The sequence below is a fragment of the Callithrix jacchus genome, chromosome 9 (assembly GCF_049354715.1).
Source record: "Callithrix jacchus isolate 240 chromosome 9, calJac240_pri, whole genome shotgun sequence".
Taxonomy (NCBI): Eukaryota; Metazoa; Chordata; class Mammalia; order Primates; family Cebidae; genus Callithrix; species Callithrix jacchus.
The window spans coordinates 109,324,245-109,345,856 of NC_133510.1; the positions used below are offsets into that span (position 1 = coordinate 109,324,245).

The following is a 21,612-nucleotide window of genomic DNA, read 5'->3' on the forward strand; positions in this document are numbered from 1 at the left end:
TGCATAAAACTTCATTTTAATTTTTTCAGCATACGTTTTCTAAGCTGTTTATATCCCTCCTTACTAACCTTTTTCATACCACCTTATACAAAAGCACTTCAGTATTTTAACCTACATTTGTATACCTTCAGTGCCAGCTTTTGACTTCTTAAGAAAGTTGTTATCAAGAAAATATGGCTTTTTAAGAAAGATTATGTCTTAGTAAAGGAAATCATTGGAGACCATAGTTACAGCAAAATAGGATAATAGAAGTAGAGTGCAGCTTATAGGTATTCTTGTGTTATTTTATATGTGTGTGTATACATGTAATGCCCTTTTTAAGGAAGCTGAAAGTAGTAATAGGGGAATCGAGAGTTTGAGCATGTGCTTAACATAGGCAAGCTTTATCATTTGCTTGCCTCTTGCTTACTGGCAAAATAGCTAGTCAGTCATTAATAATTTTTATAAAAATAAGGGAATCTGATGGCATTTTGAAGTTTTATGATACAGAAATCATAGTTTACAAATCCTATTTTAACATTTTAATTTACACCCCCTTAGTCGGTGCTGCTAAATGCATGTGCATGTATACTCTCACAATTTCTTCAAAAAGCCTTAAGAGAAAACTTTTGATGTCATAAGCATCATACATTTGCTGAACTATTCGGTTGTTCATCCCTTCAGGGGTCAGTTGTAATGCCTGAGAATTATGTTCTAGGCCTGGTAGCACAATTTATAGCAGGATCCAGTCCTTTTCACCATTGTTTAGAGGTGCAGCCATTTATGCTTCCCTGCTGCATAATAATGTGTGTCTCAGGTTTCAGAAGACATGTTTGGCAGCCTGGTGGGACATTGCCTGAACCCTTGTCTCCAGCTGAGTAAAGTATACAATTGGAGCTGGAATCTCAACATAAATTTTAAATGATTTCATATAAGAGGACAAACTTATTGTCAGTGAACTTTACCATAATCCCAGCAGTAGTAATCTTATTTCTAAAACAGTAAGTGATCTATTGCCAGGTATCCTGCCCAGTTTATTAGTTGCCACTAAAATAGCATAATTAATTGGCACTTTATAGTGCAAACTCAATGAAAAGTTTATGAGGTTCAGTTTGACTTGTTTTTCAGCTGAATCTTGTTAAGTTTTTAGAGATTTAAGCACAGACATACTGTCATAAAAAGTGTAATGGGATTCTTCAGTTTAATTCATATGACATTTATTGAGTATCTGTAATAAGCCTGGCACTGTACTAGGTATTCCCTACATATTTATTATTTCTTTCAGTAGTAATTGTCAAGGAATACTGTATCATTTTTGCTGTTTTAATGGTTTCTTTCCTTTTTTTTTTTTTTGAGACAGGGTCTTGCTCTGTTGCCCAGGCTGGAGTGTAGTGGTGTGATATTAGCTCAGGAACCTCGACTTCCTGGGCTCAAGTGATTCTCATGCCTCAGCAACCCAAGTAGCTAGAACTATAGGTGCACACCACCAGGCCCAGTTAATTTTTGCATTTTTAATAGAGATGGTTTTGTCAGTTTCCCAGTCTGGTCTCGAACTCCTGAGCTCAAGCTATCTGCCCACATCGCCCTCCCAAAGTGTTGGTATTATAGGTATGAGCCACCATGCCCAGCCTGAATACCTTGTTTTCATGCCCAAAATGAGATCATCATTGATTTAATGACATGGGTATGGAGAAAAAGTTCAAAGAAATAAATAATTGAGTTTTAGTGTCTGCACTCCCTAGGGTGTAAGTCTGTGAAATGGCACGTAGGTAGTACTTTGGAGTGTGTGTATGTGTGTGTGTGTGGTGTGGTGTGTGTGTTGAATATGTGTCACTATGGAAGCATGTGCAAGAGAGAGAGACTTAAAGCTACCTTCTTTTTTCTAACATTAACATCTGTTCTTAGCCATTTACAGGGGGAAAAAAAGAGATACCTAAAAGTGACAGAGGCTCAGTAGCCCACGCTCAAGCTCAACAGCAGAGCAAGCCTGAGTTTTCCAACTTTAAGGCCTCTGTGTAGCATCAGTGCTATATCCCCAAGCCCAGGAGACTGAAAGACTTTTCTTCAGGCAGGTCCATGAACCCCAGTGTGTTTATAAGGGGAAATGAGAGAAAGGGTTAACATTCTGATTTCATGTTCAGTTGACAGTGACCCAATAACACCCTTCCAAGGAACAATCAGGTGGAAAGACTGATTGCTAAGCAGGGAAGAGCCCACCCCTGATTGGACTGTACCCTAGATTTTTTAAGGAAGGGACCATGCCTTTTCCTATTTTATCTCAAGTGTTTGGCACAGAGTAGATGTTTATTAACTGCTTAATAAATGAATCATCAAATAAATGAATCAATCCTACTCTTCCTTGCTCTCACTTGAATTCCTCTTTTTTCATTCTTTTTCATCCCTTCTCTCCTGCTTTCTTTTTCATTTAGAACTTTTGCAATTGTTTATTTCTTATTATGAAATATACCTGTTTATCCATTGTATAAGCTCCTTGCATGTAAGCACTGAGCATCGTTCTCACACTACCTGTCCCCAGCAGGCCTGGAGCATGGTAGAACCAAATAAAGAATTATTGATTTACTTGTGAAATTAACCAGTGGAAACTAAATCCCTCAATTGGGATAATATGAATCCAAAAAGTCTAAATTATTTAGATTAGTATACTCTGAGTATATTTTTTCTTCTTTGTGGGACTTTATTAGTGAGAAAAGTTGCTTTTGGAAGTTGTTAGCCACCATGAGAGTATTACTTTTGAAATGTTGAACCTGAAGATTTTCTTCATTTTAATTTGTGTTGTTAATGTATTTATATTCATTACTACCTTATTATTTCACATAATAGAATGTTGTGTTTTGTTTTCTCCAATATCAATGCAGGTACTATAGGATACAACCAACGAAACAGAATTGATACTCTCATGTATCTACTCGCATATCCACAAAAACCCATGGTTAAGACAAAAACCATTGAATTGATAGAATTTGAGAAACTGCCAGCTGGACAGAATGCAACAGTTGCTGTGATGAGTTATAGTGGCTATGATATTGAAGATGCTCTCGTTTTAAACAAGGCCTCTTTAGACAGAGGTAAGTGAATTTTCAAAACTCTTAATGCCAAAGGTGCTTTTTGCACAATTAGATATAGGGATGATTAATGTAAAAATCACTTGGTGTCAAAATGTGTATAATGTCAGTTTCAAGTTATTTGAATTTTATGATATACAAACAGGAAGGTGGTTGGGTTTTGATGTTGATTTCTTGTCATTTCTGAAATGTACTACTACAGAATATTTTTCTTCTTTGTTATTTTATTGGTTATGTAAGACAGTTCTTCAAAGAGAAAAAAATGTAGGAATGTGTGTATTTTCTAGGAGAAATTAGAATATATTAAAAACGTGTTTTCACTCTAGTGTATTATTAACAAACCAGTTCTAGAGGTCAGTAGCAATTTTTGGATGTAAAAGGCTATTTCTTATTTGTATAACCTTATAATCTGGTTCCTTCTTTGGCCAAGTGACGAAAGTTAAAAATACACAGCCACAAACTCTGGTGTGGAGTTTTTCCACTTTTCTTTCTGTTTTTGACGGTTACTTTCGCAAATCACCACTTCCTGGTTTGTTAGCCATCACCTGATCTGAAGACTGACTTCTCTATTCATAATCTCAAGTTCTCTTTTTCCTTTCTGGCATACCCACTATGCCTTCCCCTTCCCTCTTTGTAGTTGCTAGGCAGCCATAATAGTACTCCTAGACATGTGCCTTTGGCATTAATGTTGGCCACACTTAATTTATGCCTTTTTTTTTCCTCCAAATGACAACAGCCATGCTTTAAAACTAGATGTTTTCCTTTCTGATTAACTGGTAACATTTATGTGGAAATCTGAAGACTTTGTGATGTCTGTCAGAAACTCTGCAACCCAATTTAATGAGCTGAGTTTACTGTCCCTAGCTTTTAAGCTATCACCTGTAAATAAAATGTGTATTTATACTTTGAAGAAAACACTTCCTGATTTTATGCAATTAAGATTCACATTGCACTCCAGCATGTTGCAGTTAATGGCTACTGTATAAAAATTCAAGATCATGTAATGTTTCCAAACCAGCTGGCATTCTGAGCTGAATTTATCATGGCCATACACAATTTCCTAGGAGCCATGATGACTATGGCCTTTCTTAAAGACACAAATGTCTTCATCTGACGACATCCAGTTGTAGAAATTCATTACTTCATCTCACCATCACCTTCATATTTAAAAAATTATATTACAGCCCTGAGATTTTATTAATCCACTTTTACCTGATTGATTTCTAAAGTCACATTCTTAGATTTCTGCTTTTGGTGGAAAATTGTTAAGTGAAGGATTTTCAGCCATGCATTTATTTCATCAGTAATAACTGGCGTTTAATCCTGAGATATTTTCTTATTTAAGTGAACTCTGGCATGGCTCAGTATATCCTGAGGAGATTAGTAAGAGAATCCAGTTTAAAATAACTGCTTGGCCAAAGGGAAAAAAGAAAGAAATGCAGCCACAGACTCTTAGGAAATTATAGTGTTGAAGGAATGACAGCTGTTTTGGGTAACTCTACAACTGTTGGATTTTTGTCTTTTAGGGATTTAGTGGTTGAGGTTGTTGCCTCACCCAAAGGTTTTTCTTCCATCCTTTTTGTTTATTTTTTTCCCTTTTATTTTTCTGAACCATTGGTAGGCAGCTTAATGTTTAGCTTGTTTGTTGATTTCACAGCTTTCCCCTTACCCACTAGATAAATGCAGTCTAAAAATGTAATTAAACTCCGATCTTTAGGGCAGAGGAGAGCTATCTTTCCCATTAAAATAATTTGATTGTTTCTCTTCTCTGGAGAAAAATTAATGTTTTTACTTGCTGGCCTAGAACTCACTCTAAATGTCAAATTTTAAGGAGGAAAACTTTCTAGGGAAGGTCAGCAGAAGTTGTGCACCAAAAGGATGTGTATCCTGGCTCAGAAATTGGTGGACTTGTGCTGATCAACACAATTCTCAACTCTGCCGCCAACTTGCTGGATAACTGTGACCACTTAATTTTTCTGAACCTCACTCCTACTGCCTGTAAAAGAGATAGGTTAAGAAGCCAAGTGATTTCTTAGACCCTTTCCAATTCTAATACTGTATGGCTCTGTCCTTGAAAGAATCACAGTGCCAGTCTTAGATTTCTCTCATCCTTCTCCAGTATGAGAAGGTGTATTCCATGCAGAAAATGGTTGTAGAGATTCCAGTGTTAACAGACAATAGGGAACAAGTCCTGTACTGCTTCTTCACATTGTCAGATTTTTATTTGGTTTTTTCTGGTCTCCGATTTTTATCAAATACAGAGAAGTTTTGGGAGTGGATTGTTGAATAGCACAAATCCATGTTTTCTTATGGCTTTGTATTACTGGCGGTTCTAATGCCCATTTTGGTTTTGTTTTAGGCTTTGGGCGTTGCCTTGTATATAAAAATGCTAAATGTACATTGAAACGATACACCAATCAGACTTTTGATAAAGTGATGGGGCCCATGTTGGATGCTGCTACAAGGAAACCCATCTGGCGACATGAAATCTTAGATGCAGATGGTATTTGTTCTCCAGGTAAAACCCTTTTAAAGTAAAAATTTGTCATTCAATAATATTTCTGAATATTTGACAAAAAGGGAAGAAAAAAAGTAACAACCTGTAATACCACTATCCAAACTCAACCAATGCTGTCATTTTTAATGAATTTCCTTCTAGTCTGTCTTTCTGTGCACTATGTTTTTACCTATCAGTAATCTATGCAAATTATAATTTTCTAGACATAATTTTGAATCATAGAAAAGTCACCTTAAGGAAATGTTTAGAATAGTCCGTGTCCCTGCATCTGCTCTGACATTTCTTCGTTTACACATTTAGCTTACAGACTACTTTAGAATTTTATCCCCCTGTGAGGTATGACTCCAATATAATTACAAACTTGTAATGCATTTTGTTGATGAAACAAATAGCCCCTACCCTTATGGGTCTCACAGGCTAGTGCAGGAAACTGACATTGATCAGAGGATCATGCACAAACCCAAGTTAAGGAATCATATAGGTAGCTATGAGGCCATTTTATTGCAAGAGCATTTTACCTAGTTAGGAAGATCAGCATGGCCTTCCCCAAGGAAGTGAGTTGGAATCTGAAGGATAGGTAAAAGTTAACTGAAGAAGAGGGTCAGAGAGTGTGTTCTAAGTAGTGAGAAATGCTTGTGCAAGGGTCCTCGAGTTTGATAGTTGAAAGTTCTGAAAGAAACCAGTGTGGCTAAAAATAAGAGAGTGCAGGGAAGCCTGGTACACATGAGTTGGTGGGTGACGTGTGGGGTAGGGGCCAGACTAAGCAAGGCCTTGCAACCATGTTACTATTGTTTTTATTTTATTAATTTTATTTTTAAGACAGGGTCTCAGTCTGTCACCCAGGCTGAAGTTCAGTGGCACAATCTCGGCTCACTGCAACCCCTGCCTTCTGGACTCGGGTGATTCTCCCACTTAAACCTCCTGGATAGCTAGGACCCACAGGCGCATGCTACCATGCCTGGCTAAGTTTTTGTGTTTTTTGTAGAGATGAGGTCTTACCATCTTGCCCAGGCTGATCTTGAACTCCTGGGCTCAAGTTCTCCACGTACCTTGGCTTCCCAAAGTGCTGGGATTATAGGCGTGAGCCACCATGCTGAACCCATAATACTATTTTCATTATGCTCCTAAAAGCAATGATATATTCAGATATGCATTTCGAAATGATCATTCTAACTACTGTGGAGAAAGGATTGGAAGGGCACTAAAATAGAAGGTAGATCTGGCACCAGGAGCTGTGGTGAAGGTAGAGAGAACCCAGTTGTCAAGGAGGGAAATCCACATGACTTTGTCATGGTTGGCCTGTGGGTGGTGAATGCTTTATCAAGCTGTGGTTCCAAAGAGACACTGAGTGTGTGACTTCTCCCTCTCTCTACCATTGTTTCTTGGAGAATGTTTCTCCTAACACTGGTCAATATGGCTTGGAAAATAGGCACTATGACAGTACTACAAGAAGTTGGTCTTTGAGCTCACTATGAAGAGATACAAAGCAAAAATGGGAATAACAGCAAAACCAAAGAAATATCTTGATTTTCTCATTGCCCAAGTTAAATTGGTCGTGGCTTATTACTAGTTAAAATAACTATAAATAAAAGTAAGTGATCAAAACTTAACACCCTAAGAGATATATAAAATTGCTATTTACTGAGATACTGTTTCTTGTGTTAATATAGTACTCTGAATTATTTTCTTAATTTTATATACAGTATGGGGTGTGTGTGTGTGTGTGTGTGAGAGGATCTCACTCTGTTGCCCAAGCTGGAGTGCAGTGGCATGATAATAGCTCACTGCAGCCTCAATCTGGGCTCAAGCAATCCTCCTACCTCAGCCTCCTGAGTAGCTGGGACTACAGGCATGTGTATCTGTGCCTAGTTCGTAATCTTTGTATTCCACACAGATGAGAATGATATGCCTAACACTTTTCTTTTTTTCTTAGGTGAGAAAGTAGAAAACAAACAAGTGCTTGTAAATAAGTCCATGCCCACAGTGACCCAAATTCCTTTGGAAGGAAGTAATGTACCGCAGCAACCACAGTACAAAGATGTGCCTATAACGTATGTATTGATTGTGCCTTGATAATACATAGAAAGGTTAGGAAAAGAGAAGGAATGGGAGAAATTAGAAGTTAGGTGTTGGCGTGTTGGAGAACTGGAAATAGCTATTTGGGGTAACATTACTTGTCATGAAAGCAGCATGGCATAAAAGATAAAACCAGTCTGTGGAATCATATAGGCCTAACCTGGGTTTGAGGAGTGGACCATATGGCAAAGACCCCCACACAAAAAAAGTGCAGTAATGACCATGATCATAATAGCTTATTGGGAATTTACACTGTACCAGTTACTGTTCTGGACGTTTTACCTGTGTTAGCTCCATTAATCCTACTACCACCCCAGTAGCTATGTTCTCTTAGTAGCACATTAGAAAGATAAGATAGAGGCAAAGAGAAGTTAAGAAACTTACCAAGGTCACACAGCTATAAGGGTCAGAACCAGGATTTGAAGTCATGCAATCTGGCTTCAGAGCCCTTCTTTTGACCACTGTGCTAAACACAGCAAAGCAGTGTAGGTTCCATGGATTTGTCTCTGGAGTAGGAGCACCAAGGAGAAAATGTGCAGCTCTGCTTAGGGAATGGGTCCAGACTCTTCACTGACTTCTACAGATGAACAGCTATTTTACAGTTACAGAGGTGGCTATGCTGGTTGGCTCTCGTCCTGTCTTGAAGGAGGATATCTCTTTTTCTGTGCAAAGTTTGTCTCTTCTTTTGGTTTCTTAATTCCGTCTACTCTTTTCAGAGACCTTTTTCTGTCATTTTCTCTTTTATCCTCCCATATTTTCAACCCATTTCCTATGGATTCCTTTCCCACAGTCTAGAAAATGTGCTCAGATACTTTTTATCTTGAAAGGAAAATAAAAGTTTTTCTGGTCTTCATATCCCTTTCTAGCTGCCACTCTATTCCTCTTCCTTTCATTATGAAGTTTCTCAGAGCAGTCGTCTGTCCTCTCCATTTCTACTTTGTTACCTTCCCTTCGCTCCCTAACCCTCTAAACTGGCCTCTCACCTACCTCATTCTCCTGAAACAACTCCAGGAGAAATCACCAAAGACATCCTATGTGTTTGTTTCATTCAAGTAATACTTTTTGAACACTAACAGTATGCCAGGAACTATTTCAAGCACATGAGATAGTGTGGGGAAAACTGGTAGACCCTGTCTTTGTGGGGCTCACACCTCAGTGAGGGAAGACAGGAAATAAAGAAATAAGCAAAACCCATTTGTGGTCAGATTTGCCAAATCAGACACATCCTTCCATCGGAATCTTCTCGCAGGCTGAGACTTCGTCTCTTTTTTTCACCTTGTCCTCCCTAGTGTCTGGCATAGTGCTTGGCCCATAGTGGGTATTCAGTAAATAGTTACCATGTGAATGAATGAATTTCATATGACCCTTCTATAGCGTTTGACACCACTGACCTCTCCCTTCCTTTGATGTTGTGATGCTGCTTTCACCTGGCCCTCCTACCCGTCTAATCACTCACTCTTAACCCCCCATCCTGCCTGGCCTTGTGGTGACCTCACCCTGGCCAAGATGACGCTTGCATCTCATCTGGACAAGCTCCCCAATTCTCAGCACTCCAGTCACCCTCTTTTTGCTGATGACTCCCAAATAGACATCTGCCCAGTGTCAGCTTCATATCAGCACTTGGACAGCTTTATAGTGACCCCTGGCTCCTCCTTCTGGATCCCTCTCTTGGTAAATGGCATCAGCTGCCAGCTGCCAGCCAGTCACTAATACAACCTGACCCGTTTCCTTTACCTGCCACGCACAGCAATAGCAGCTGTCTTCTCTCCCTCCTCCCACTTCCTGCTGTGGTATCTGTGCTGTGGCCCTCTGCTTCGCCGGACTTCTTGTTAACTGTCCTTCTGCCCCCAGACTGGTACCACTCAGGCTCCCTCTGCATCACTGCCAGGGTGATATTCTAAACTACTCCTCTGGTCATATTACTCTCTTGGATAAATAGAGTGAAACTTGAGTAAGTTAAGTGAAAGTATGAATGACAGTGGCGCCTGTGGGAAAGGCATCCTCAGCATGCCTCCATGGCCTCCCACTCCCATACTAGGCCCTGTGTTTCTAGGAAATCACCTCTTATTCTCCAAAATGTGACATTTTAATTCTGTTAGGCCTTGTGCATTCGCTTCGACTGCTCACTCTGCCTGGTCAGGTCTTAAGTCAAAGATTACCTCTTCTGTGACAGGGCTTGACAGCCTGCCACCACTGCCAGCTCCTACCCCTAGCAAAATTGACTATCTCCCTTGGGCCTCTCCTGTTCTTCATACCAGATATCATTACTGCATTTACCTGTCTCCTCCTTGATTGGATTGCAAGTTCCTTTGGTGTGTCTACTTAATCGTTACATGTCCAAAGGCTACAGGATCTGATACATGGTAGATTCCTAGTAAGGTTTGTTGTGTGAAAAAAAATTAATAATAGAAAAGCTGAGTAAGTTAAAGTACTATTATCATTGAGGTTAAGAACTTGGAGTGGAGTCTGAAATCCCAGTTCCACTTTGTATGAGTCGTGTGCCCTTGGACAAGTTACTTAACCTCTCTCTCTAAGCATCAGTTTTCCTCATCTATCATAAGGGAATAACAGTATGGACCATTGTGAGGATCAAATTGCACTGTGCCTTCCTCATAATAAATGTATAGAATTGTAAAAGGGAAGTTATGAAATTCAAATTTAATGTTAAAAAGGAAAAAAGGAAGTCATTTTTCAGAGCCTAAGATGAAAATATGGTTGGCATGAAATGAAATATAATGTGGGTGAGAAATTCACAAAGGGCAGTTTGAAAACTGTTTTAGTGACTTTCTCTTAACACCAGTTACAAAGGAGCAACAGACTCATATATTGAAAAAGTGATGATATCTTCAAATGCTGAAGATGCTTTTCTGATCAAAATGCTGCTGAGACAGACAAGGCGTCCAGAGATTGGAGACAAATTCAGCAGTCGTCATGGGCAAAAAGGTAAATTGTATTGTTTCTCAACTTGATTATTAAGTAATATATGAAAGCATTTATTAACTACTTACATAAGATTCCCCCATTTAAAAAATTTACTGTGGAAAATAATTACATGGTTATAAAAATTATTCTTGTTTTATGTCTTAGGTTAACCTGTTTATATGCTAATGGCATTTAAAAATACGGGGTAGACTTGCTCCTCTGTGCTATTTCATTCTCCTGCAGTTGCTATGCCCAAAATTATAAATACATTCTAGATCATGTGCCTGTTGAAATACATGTAGCTGTTCAAAAAAATAAATAGTAGGGCCTTTTTTCCCCCCTGAAAGGTACATCTTTAGACTACTGTATGTTCTGTTGGGTCATAGTATCAAAAGATGTCAGCACTAGAAGATACCTCAGAGTTATCCACCCCCTTGTTTAACAGATGAGGAGGTTCAGACCCCGCATTTTCAGTGACCAGTCAGGGATACACAGCTACTTGGTTGCTGAGCTGGTGTTAGAACCTGGGTCTCCTGACCCCAGGGCAGTGCTTTGTGTGTCTCCTACATCTAATCCTATTGGCAGGCCTCACTTGTTCCTTTAATGGCCACTGCACAGTTTTGATCTATTTGTAGTTTGGTTATTTTCAAGAAACACAGCACTCTATCACTGTTAATTAACTCATTTATCAGTAAGCGCTCTCTTTTAGTTACTATACATAGTGTTTAAAGTGGAAAATTTGTCCTGGGGTTTGAATTTTGGCTCTGCCTGCCAGTTAGCTTTAAGAACAACAACAGCTAATACTTTTGTAGCACAAACTGTGTGCCTGGCTGCACTCTCAGCACTTTACAGGTGCTAACTCATTTGACTCTCACACAGTTCTGGGAGATAAGTAGCATCATTATCCACATTTCATAGATGAGGAAACAGAGGCATAGAGAGATTAATAGCTTGCCCACGGTAACACAGTTGATGGGAAAACTGGCATTTGAACCTTGGCAGCTTGGCTGCAGAGACCTAGCTCTTAACTGCTAGGCCACACTGACCGTTAAGCAGTTAGCATTGTGCCTGGCACATAGTAAGTGCTCAAGAAGTGGCAGCAATGATTAGCATTGACCGTCATTCTTTTGATATATATTTAAGATGTATCACTTCTACTTTTCTACTTTGATTCTCACATTTGCTTGTAAGTTGCTAGTGTGATATCTTCTTATTTTAAATTGGTTTAAAGATAACTGCACATTGTGTTTTTGCTGATTTTATTTGCCAAGAGAGTATATCCATGTTACAGTTTGCTTGGTCAAGTATACCAAGCCTTGGTAGTCATTCTATCAATGAAACTATATCAGACTAAGATACTCTTTGATCAAAATCATTTTTAGTTCGATTGACAGAGCAAGATTATTTTAGCCTATCAATATTTTAAAGAAATCATTGGTTCCATCTGTTAATGTGAATTTGATACCTATAATTCATATAGTTCCCTGAGATACTCTTAATGGCTTTTGAGTGTTTTTAAAAGTATCTTGAGTTTCTAACATTTTATATAGCTTGCCAGTAAAAATCAAATTCAGTATATTGAAACTGTTTCTTCTTTTCTCTTGGTCTTGACAGTCAATTATGGGGTAACCTTAACCTCATTTGCTAAGTCATTGTGGAGTAACCTTCACCTCATTTATAGTCGCTGTCTTACCTAGCTTCTTTCCTGGACAAGAGCAAAGTTTGGTACTCTTTAAAATATTGACACTGGAAGCTTCACAAGAATGCACACCATAAAAGAATATTCCCCTTCTGAATCAGTTTATAAGCCTAAGATACCCCAAATCCTTATGTCTTTGTCCCATCAGGGTATTATGCAGAGAGTGGCAGACTAGCAGGTGTTTCAGTAGCTATGCAATGTGTTCTAATTCCACTAAACTTCTTGAAGGCAGAGACCATGTCCTTGTATTCTCTGTAAAGCCCAATAAGGCTTTTCTCATAGCAGACACTTAATAGATAGTAGATAATACGTGACTCACAATGAATATGAATGAATTAATAAATTGGAGGTAGGGGAAGTGACAGGGGTTAGATTCTCTACTGTCGATGGATTGATTTTATTCAGGTTTTAATCTGTCTGCTATGTGTGAGTACATGTATGTGTATAGACAAAGCAGTGCTTTTTTTTTTGAGACAGAGTCTCACTGTCACCCAGGCTGGAGCACAATGGCTTGATCTCGGCTCACTGCAACCTCCGCCTCCTGGGTTTGAGCTATTCTCCTGCCTCAGGAGAATGTCCCGTGAATAGCTCGAACTACAGGCATACACCACCATGCCTGGCTAATTTTTAGTAACTTTAGTACAGACAGAGTTTCACCAGGTTGCCCAGGCTGGTCTCAAATTCCTAAGCTCAGGCAGTCCCTCCATCTCAGCCTCCCGAAGTGCTAGGATTGTAGATGTGAGCCACCATGCCTGGCCAAAGCAGTGCTTTTAAAAATGAAAACTACACACCTGATTAGTAAGCTCCTGAAAATACAGACATTTAGGTAAAATGTCAGGATCTTTGTGCTATAGCATTTTTTCATAATGTTAATATGATCAGTATAACGTTCATTAACAGACATGGTTTCTAATTTGCAGTGATCTGAAACAGCAGATTTTAGAGAGCTATTCAATCTTCGGGGAGCTTCAACTTGTATGACTCTTTATGAAACTGAAGGAGTCCTCCTGGGTTTAGCTGACCTTTCCCTTGTAGTGAGGAGTTTGTCTTGCTACTTTTTTTTTTCCAGATGGCTTTTAATCCAAGGGTAAAACCTTCTGATTAGCCTAGATTCCCTTGATAGTCCCTTCTCGTACAGCTTCATCAGATTTCTGTTTAAGATTGGGGAAAAACAAGCAAGCAAACAAAAAGTAGGTAATGTAAACTTTAACAGAGTAATGGAAAGATTCAACATGGGGCTCTTAACTGGACATAATTTTTATTTCTCTTAGGTACAATTTTATTAAATAATAAATGCACATGGTTTTAAAAGGTCAAACAGAACAAAAAGCATTTTTTTGTACACAAAAAATCAGTCCTTGTCTCCCTCCTGACCCAGCTTTGGTTAGGTATGAAATTCTAGGTTGAAAATTGTTTTCCCTAAGAGTTTTGGTGGCCTTACCACACGATCCATCTAGAGTCCATGTAAATTGTAATATCACTCTTCTTCCTGATTTTTTTTGTGCCCTGTTTCTCTCTCCTTTTCTCTCCTTACCTCCCTCCTACTTTACTCCTTTCTCTCTGGAAGCTTTTACTATCTTCTTCCCTTTTGAAATTCTGAAATTTCATAGGCCTTTTTCCATTCCTTGTGCTAGGAAATTGGACAGCCTAACATTCTAGAGGTTTAAGTTCCTTTCAGTTCTGGGACATTTTCTTTTATTTATTTAGTTAATAATTTTCTCTTCCTCATTTTCCCCATACCCTTTCTGGTTTTCTTAGTGGTCAAATATTGGAACTTCCAGATTGATGCTCTAGTTTTCTTATGTTTTTGCCCTTTTCTTGTTTTTCTTTTTAGGAGATTTGATCAATGTTATTTTTCAGGTTTTTTTAATCCTATCATATTTTAATTTCTAATTAAATGTTTGAAGTTAATTTATATTCTTTCTCTTACAGCAAGAGGTATACTGTATAGTTTTTTTTTTTTTAGTTTTAGTGTTTTTGTTTTCTTCTTCCTTTTTAGTTTTCTCTTATTTCTAATGTTTCTTTTTCTTTTCATTTTTTTTTTTTAAGGCAGTGTCTTATTCTGCTCTGTCACCCAGGCTGGAGTGCAGTGGCATGATCATAGCTCACTGCATCCTCAACCTCCTGGGCTCAAGTGATGCTTCCATCTCAGCCTCCTGAGTAGCTGGAATACAGCCACCATGCCTGGCTAATTTTCGTTTTTCTTGGCTTTTTGTTTTTTATTTGTAGAGACTGTGTTTTGCCACATTACCCAGGCTGGTCTCGAACTCCTATGCTCAAGCAATCCACCTGCCTTAGATTCCTGCCATGCTTGGATTACAGGCATGGGTCACTGTGCCTGGCTGTTTCTACTCTTGATAAGATTTTCCTATTTGTTTTCGTGTCCGAATTTGTTGTTGTTGGAGGCTTTTCTCTAATGTCTGGTATGCCCTTGAACTCTAGAAAGCATTTGAAAGTTCTGTGTGGATAGAACTTGTTGACTGGTGAATATCATTGTAGGGTGGTCAGGTCACATTCAGTTTCAACATATTAGGATCTTTCTAACTCCTGCCTGAAGGTTAGAGCTGGGAATGAGGGTGGGGACAGTGCTTAAGTCTGTCAGCTGACTTCCAGGAGTCAGGCAGGGGTAGGGGCTGGAGCTTACTCTTCAGAGCAGACTTTAATTCCTATGTATCAGGCTTTCTACCAGCCTACCTTCTGCTGTGCTTTCTACCCTTGGATCTCAGGTCAAGTACTCATATGATGGTTACTCAAGTAAGGGTTGGGGGAGAAGTGTGGTTTCCTTGCTATATGGGCAAGGGAATACAGAGAACTGACAATTTCTTATATAGACATTTATTTATACAAATATTTGTTAAGTATCTTCTGAGTGTCTGGTACTATTCTAGATGCTGGTGACAAGCAGTAAACAAAACAGACAAAAGTTCCAACCCTTGTGGGGCTTGTTTTCTTGTGGGCAAGAAGGAAAATGGTTAGTACTGAGGGAATGGTAAGTCGTGAGATGAAAAAAGAATGAAAGCTGGAAAGGGGAATGGGAAGCATGTGCGGGGAAGGTATGTGGTTAGTGATTCAAAGTTTAGGCAGAGTGACTGAGGGACAACACCATATTGAAAAGATGGCACTGAGTAAATTCCTGAGGGAAGTAAGGGAGTGAGCCCTCTCTGGCTGAAGAGCATTTGAGGTGAAGGTTTTGCAGCTGTAGCTCACCTAATAGCTCACCAGCAAGGAGGCCCTGTGGCTGGAGAACAGTGAGAGGTGAGAAGGCAGCCATGAGGCTCATGGGTCACTGTAGAAACTTTGGCTTTTACTCTGAGGGAGAGGGAAGCCACTGGAAAGTGGGTTCGAGCTGCTGAGAGAGATGATCTGACTGACGCTGGCTGCTGTGTTGAAAGAAACTGCAGTGGTGCCAGTTCAAAAGCTACGCGAGAGTTGGAGGTGGGCTGGAAAAACGTAATGATGAGGAAGTGATCAGAAGAGATGAGAGTCCGGACACATTTTGAAAGTAGAGCCTCCTGGAATTGCTGATGGATTGGGTGGCTTTGACTTAGTCCTCTTGCTTTCAGCTTCGCACCACACGCTGCCTTTTGCAATACTAGTACTTCCTGTCTCAGTCTTCTGAGCCTTCCCAGGAATCCGGTGGCTAGGTGAAAAGGTGGGGTGGCGCCAAAGGCCAAGTCAGCTCACCTCTTCACAGGACTTAGGATTACTCTTCTGTTACCTTTTTCCCCTCTATTTATCAGCTTTCTGAATTGTGGAATTATCTTATGCCCACTGATAGCACTGCACCCATTCTTTCTCCTTAAACATAGGTTTACACCTTTTAAAATTCATGTTAGTGAAGTTTAGAGAAGCAGTAGTGATATATGTGTTTCATCTGTCATGTTTAACTAGAAATCTATGTTTATTATTTGAGAATATTCAACACAAGAATGCTTAGTGAGTATGCCTGATCTTTTTCAATACAACTTATAGAACCAAAAATTATTTTAATAAGAGATGAGAAGGATTTTTAGAGCACTAACCTTTTGTCTCATGACCAGAGCTTTGCCTTTAAGACTGCTTGAGTTTTTTGTTTTGTTTTTTCTATTTTAATCATTTCTAAGATTGAAAACTAACTTAAAAATGTTGAAAGCTCACACCCTGAGAATTATGACATAACTGCTAACAATCATCAGAGAAGTATTATTAATCACGGTTTGTCAGCTCTTATCTGAAAATAATTTATCTTTTTTCTGGATCATTGTTGTAACTAAGGTCTACAACTTTGATCCTCTTGTTGAATGTCACCCATCTGAAGCCAAAGGCATGACAGTAGCAAAAGTCTATTTTTTGAAATTTTATAAATAAAATTCTAAAGATTTGAAGATACCAATAGTTTTGTTAAAATAATTGTGTATGCTGTTAAATATCCAGAATACCTTGTTAGCTAAATTAGTGTATTATTCAATTCTCACACTGCTGCAGATACCTCAGACTGGGTAATTTATAAAGAAAAGAGGTTTAATTGGCTCAGGATTCTACAGGCTGTGCACGAAGCATGGCTGGGGAGGCCTCAGGAAACTTACAATCATGGCAGAAGGCAAAGGGGGAGCAGGCACATATTACACATCCAGAGCAGAAGGAAGAGAGAAGAGGGAGGTGCTCTACACTTTTGTACAACCAGATCTCAAGAGAACTCACTCACTATCACAAGAATAGCAAGAGGGAAGTCTGCCCCCATGATCTAACCACCTCCTAGCAGGCCCCTCTTCCAACACTAGGGATTTGACACCAGATTTGGATGGTGACACATATCTAAGCCATATCACTTAGGTAAGTGTATTTTAGGTTCCCTGAGATTAGGAAGCATGCCCCGCTGATTTACTTAACCTCAAAGCACCCAGCACAGCACTTCGAATATAATGTGGTATTCACTTATGATGTTTGAGGAATCCTTTATTAAATAAAGGATTTTACATATTCATTGGTCTTGCTGGAAATTGTACTGACATAACAAACCAAACTCATTGCTCCCAGAATGAGTGTAATTTATTCTTCCTAGTAAATATCAGAAATGAGAGGCCTTATTTTTATCTGGCACCAGGCATTTCAACACCTAAGACTCATAGCTCTCTAACCCTAACTGATCACACAGGCCCACTAAAACTTCTTCAACCATAGTAACTAAATATAGTTATCCCTCAGTATATGTTGGGAATTGGTTCCAGGACCCCTGCACATACTCACGTCCCACAGTCACGCCTGTAAAACCCAAATATACGAAAACTTGTCCCTTTGTGAAGAAGGGCTCACATCTCAAAAACACTGTATTTTCAATTCACATTTTGTTGAAGAAAAACCCCCATATAAGTGGACCTGCACAGTTAAGACCTGTGTTACTCAAGGGTCAGTTGTGTACATGCCCACCCACATCCACCCCAGGCACAAATGAGAACCTGCCTTGACAGCCCCAGGGAAACCCATTTGGTCATATTTAAGTCACTGCTGTGGGCTCAGAACTGTGTGGGGCTCTTTAGGGGATAGAAAGTAAATTAATTTCTTGACTAATGCCCATGAGGAGTTGACTGACACCTGAAGCAAAAAGATGGATACAAAGGATTACATAGTTAAATGCTAAATTATATAGGAGAAGCCACTGAAAATATAGAGGTTTAGAGTTTACTGTAGGTAGGAATAGAATCTAAGAGTTTGAAAAGTCCTTTTGGAAGTCCAGTCTAAATCCATCTTCTAGTATAAGAGTTCTTTTTAGATTATCTTTGGCCGATGGTTTTCCACATTGATTGTGGCCTGTGAGGTCCTAGCTATTTTCTGAGGCACCCTCGTCTGTAGTAGCACTGTTCTGATGGTTTTCTTGAGTCAGAAGTGCACTTTTTGTAAGTTATCACAGTTAGTCCTGTCTTGTCTTGTGGGCCATACTGAATGAACATATTGCCTTTTCGTCATAGCCACCCTCTGTTCAGTATTTAAAGAAAGCCGTCAGATTGTGGAAAAGTACAGCAGAGAGAGAAAGGTCTTGAGCTCTAACTAGGTGAGCTATTTTGTTTCTTGACACCTTGGCCTCCTTGATACTAGTGTGTGAAAGCAGGGAATGCAGTGCCTGGTGCACAGGCAACAGGCAGTAGGCAGATATGTCTTGGGTCTTCTCTTGCAGGCTGCCTGGTAAGGGAAGGCTTCAGAGACTGGATGGAGTTCAGGTTTGGAGGGCTTTGATAAATATGTGGAAAAAAAAAACAGGGCAGCAGAGAAGAGCAAATTAATGGACTTGACTGACTAAAATAAAGACAGCAAAAAGAAGAAAAACCACAGGGACTGTGGTTTTAATCCTGGTAAACGATGGCACCAATCACAAATTAACTTTGTGTCTCATTGACTTGAGATGAAGAGATGATGGAAGATCATCTCTAGTGCTTATGTTATTAATTAATTCATCCATTTATTGAGCTTTCACTATGTGCCAAGCACTGTTCTAGGTACTGGAAATACAGAGGTAAGCAAGACTGATAGGGTCTCTGCTCTCCTGGGGTTTGTGTTCTCCTGGGGGAGGAAACAGATAAGAAGTAAACAAAAATATGAATCCCAACTACTTAGGAGGCTGAGACAGGAAGATCACTTGAGCCCAGGAGATTGAGACCAGCCTGGGTAGCATAACAAGATTCCATTTCAAGAAAAAAGATATGCGTAAACAAAAATATAAACAGGATAATATAAGGTAATGATAAGTGCCATATATGAAAAATGATGTAAAAGAGTGGATGGTTTAGAAGTAGGGTTGTGTACTTTAGATTAATGAGGAACGGCCTCTTGGAGGAAGTAATACTGAGCTAAGACATGAAGGATACGAAGGAGCCAGCTGAGCAAAAGTCTGGGAGGATTAAGTTATAGGCAGAGAGAATCATTAGGCATGAATGAGTTTGGCATATTCAAGGAACAGGAAAAGGTCAGTCTGGCCAGGCATATGCCTGACAAGAAGCATAGTATGAGACTTTGGGGAGTGAGAGAAATAGGATGGGGGCATATCCCTTCTATAGGGCCTTTCGGCTAAAAGAAAGGAGACTGGACTTTATTCCAGATATTCTGGGAACCGACAGAACTGTTGGATGGTGGGTGTCTTGGTCCATTTTCTGCTGTTATGACAAAATACCACTGACTGTAGAATTTATAGAGAAAAGAAGTTTATTTGGCTTATGGTTCTAAAGACTTGGAAGTCGAGGAACATGGCACCAGCATCTGGAAAGAGTCATTTCATGGCAGATAGGCAGAGAGACAGGAGAGCTTGCTTTTATAACAAAGCCAGTCCTGAGATAACTAACCCATGTCTATAAGAATGGCATTAATCCATTCATGGGAATGGAATCTTTATGACGTAACTGCCTCTTAAAGGCCTCATATCAATTAAATCTCAACATGAGTTTGGTGAGTACATACAAACCATAACAATGACTGTAAGCGAAGGAGTGACAGGATCTAACTTACAACATCTAGAGCTCACTGTGGATTCTATATGAAAAGTAGATTGGAAGGGGCAAGGAAGGGGGCAGGGAGACCACTACAGTTGTCCAGGCAAGAAAGGGTGGTGGCTTGGACCAGGACAGCAGCAGTGGAAAAATAGAAGCAGCTGGATTCTGGGTATACTCTGGAGATAGAGCCAACAGGACTTGCTTATGGCTTGGATGGATGTTGCAAGAGGAAAAGACAGGAGTTGAGGATGAAGTTTGTGGCCTGAGCAACTGATAATGCTGTTTAACAAGATGGGATAGATTGGGTAAAGAAGAGTTTTCGGCATTAGGCAAGGACAGAGGTTGAGAGTTTGGGCCTCAGGTTGAGATGCCTGTTAGACTCCAAGTATAGATATTAGGTTGGCAATTTGGTATAGAGTCTAGAGCTCCAGGGAGAGATTTGGGATAGAGAAAAAATTGAGGAATCATTTGCATGCTGTTTATCTCCACGTTTATAGTATTTTACTTTTTGTGTATTGATCATTTATAAGTACTTTTATCTATATTTCATCCTTTAACCGGTACAGTCCCAGTTTGTATTGTTATTCCTACTATAAAGATTACGGAGATTGAGGCTCAGGGAGGTGAGTAGCGTGCCACCTACAGCTTGGTGCTGGCAAAGTCTGCATTTGAATCCAGGATTTTGATTCCAAGCATATTGCCCATTTGGGTAAATCTGGTTAAAGGTGGCTCTTTTCTCTTCTATCTTACTCTGCCCCTGAGATTGCCATATTCCCAGATATTTCTTGTTGGAAAGGCGGTGGCCTTTCCTGAGGATGAATCCTGTTGTTTCTTAGTATTATTTTCTGTCTCCACCTTAATATGGGCATCTTCTCAAAATTCCTATTCTTCTTGGATAAGCAGCTTTACAGCTGCCACAGATCCAGAATAAATACAACCCTCATACAGCTTGTTGCAGAAATGCCTGCCAAAGCTCCATATTAAGACATACTCCTAAATAAAGCCGTATTTTCTGGTACCCTTTTCCTTCTAAAATCAGCTCATTGTAAAACACTATCCCCACTTCTGTCTTTAACTGGTCCTCTGGTCAGGCTTTAATAGCCTTCTGTAAAATTCAAAATCTATCAGGATTTCAAACAGATGTAAAAGGAAGTAAGTTTTTGAGCCCTCAACTTTGACAATTTTCCCAATTTATTTGGCTAGATGTGATAGTTAAAGCCATAAAAAGAGGGGCACTTGAAAATATTTTGGCCAGTGATTACAGTTAGGGCACTTGGAACCTTCTGTGCCATGCACAGATGGCAGGTGTCTCTAAGGAGCCACACAATAACCCAGCCCTTAGTGTGGGCCCAAAGGGGAACTGCATCAGGCCTAAAGGAGTTGGAAGTTGGTGAGTAGAATATGAGTGAAACAGAAAATGTAGTCCACAACATCAGTTATGCTATTTGTAGTTGTCATGAAGTAAGCTGATAAGAATTTCCAAGTGTGGAGTTTTCAGGGTATATGTTTCACACCAAAATTCCTGCAGAGATTTGTTTGTTTGTTTCTGTTTTGGTCCAGATACATGCCAGAATAAAAGCAGTGGTTAGTTGAACTTAGTTTTTTCTCCTGAAATGTAGAATTATTTGGAAGTCCTATATTTTCTTTTGTAACATCTCCTGCATAGTGACACATACATATTATCTATGAGAAAATTTAAAGATTTTTTTTTTTGTAGAATAAAAAAATATATTTTACTAAAACATAAGATTTGCAGAAGTTTCCAGACAAGCCATACACAATGGTCACAAGCTTTTTTCGAAGTGGGGAATCTACACTTGACAGCGAAGTCACAGTGTTATTAGTGAGGGCTGTGATGTTTGTTTAATGTTCCCATTT

The 21,612-nt window shown here is 39.4% G+C and overlaps 1 protein-coding gene across 7 annotated transcripts in view; it reads left to right on the forward strand.

Annotated features, from left to right (window-relative positions):
* POLR3B (RNA polymerase III subunit B) overlaps positions 1-21,612 on the forward strand; it is a 144,209-nt gene that overhangs the window by 98,069 nt on the left and 24,528 nt on the right. For all 7 annotated transcript variants that reach the window (XM_078337180.1, XM_002752939.7, XM_017976339.4 and 4 more), the window contains 4 exons: positions 2,856-3,065; positions 5,422-5,580; positions 7,514-7,631; positions 10,457-10,599. In XM_078337180.1, the coding sequence (XP_078193306.1) occupies positions 2,856-3,065; positions 5,422-5,580; positions 7,514-7,631; positions 10,457-10,599 (630 nt within the window). The remainder of the gene's footprint in view (positions 1-2,855; positions 3,066-5,421; positions 5,581-7,513; positions 7,632-10,456; positions 10,600-21,612) is intronic.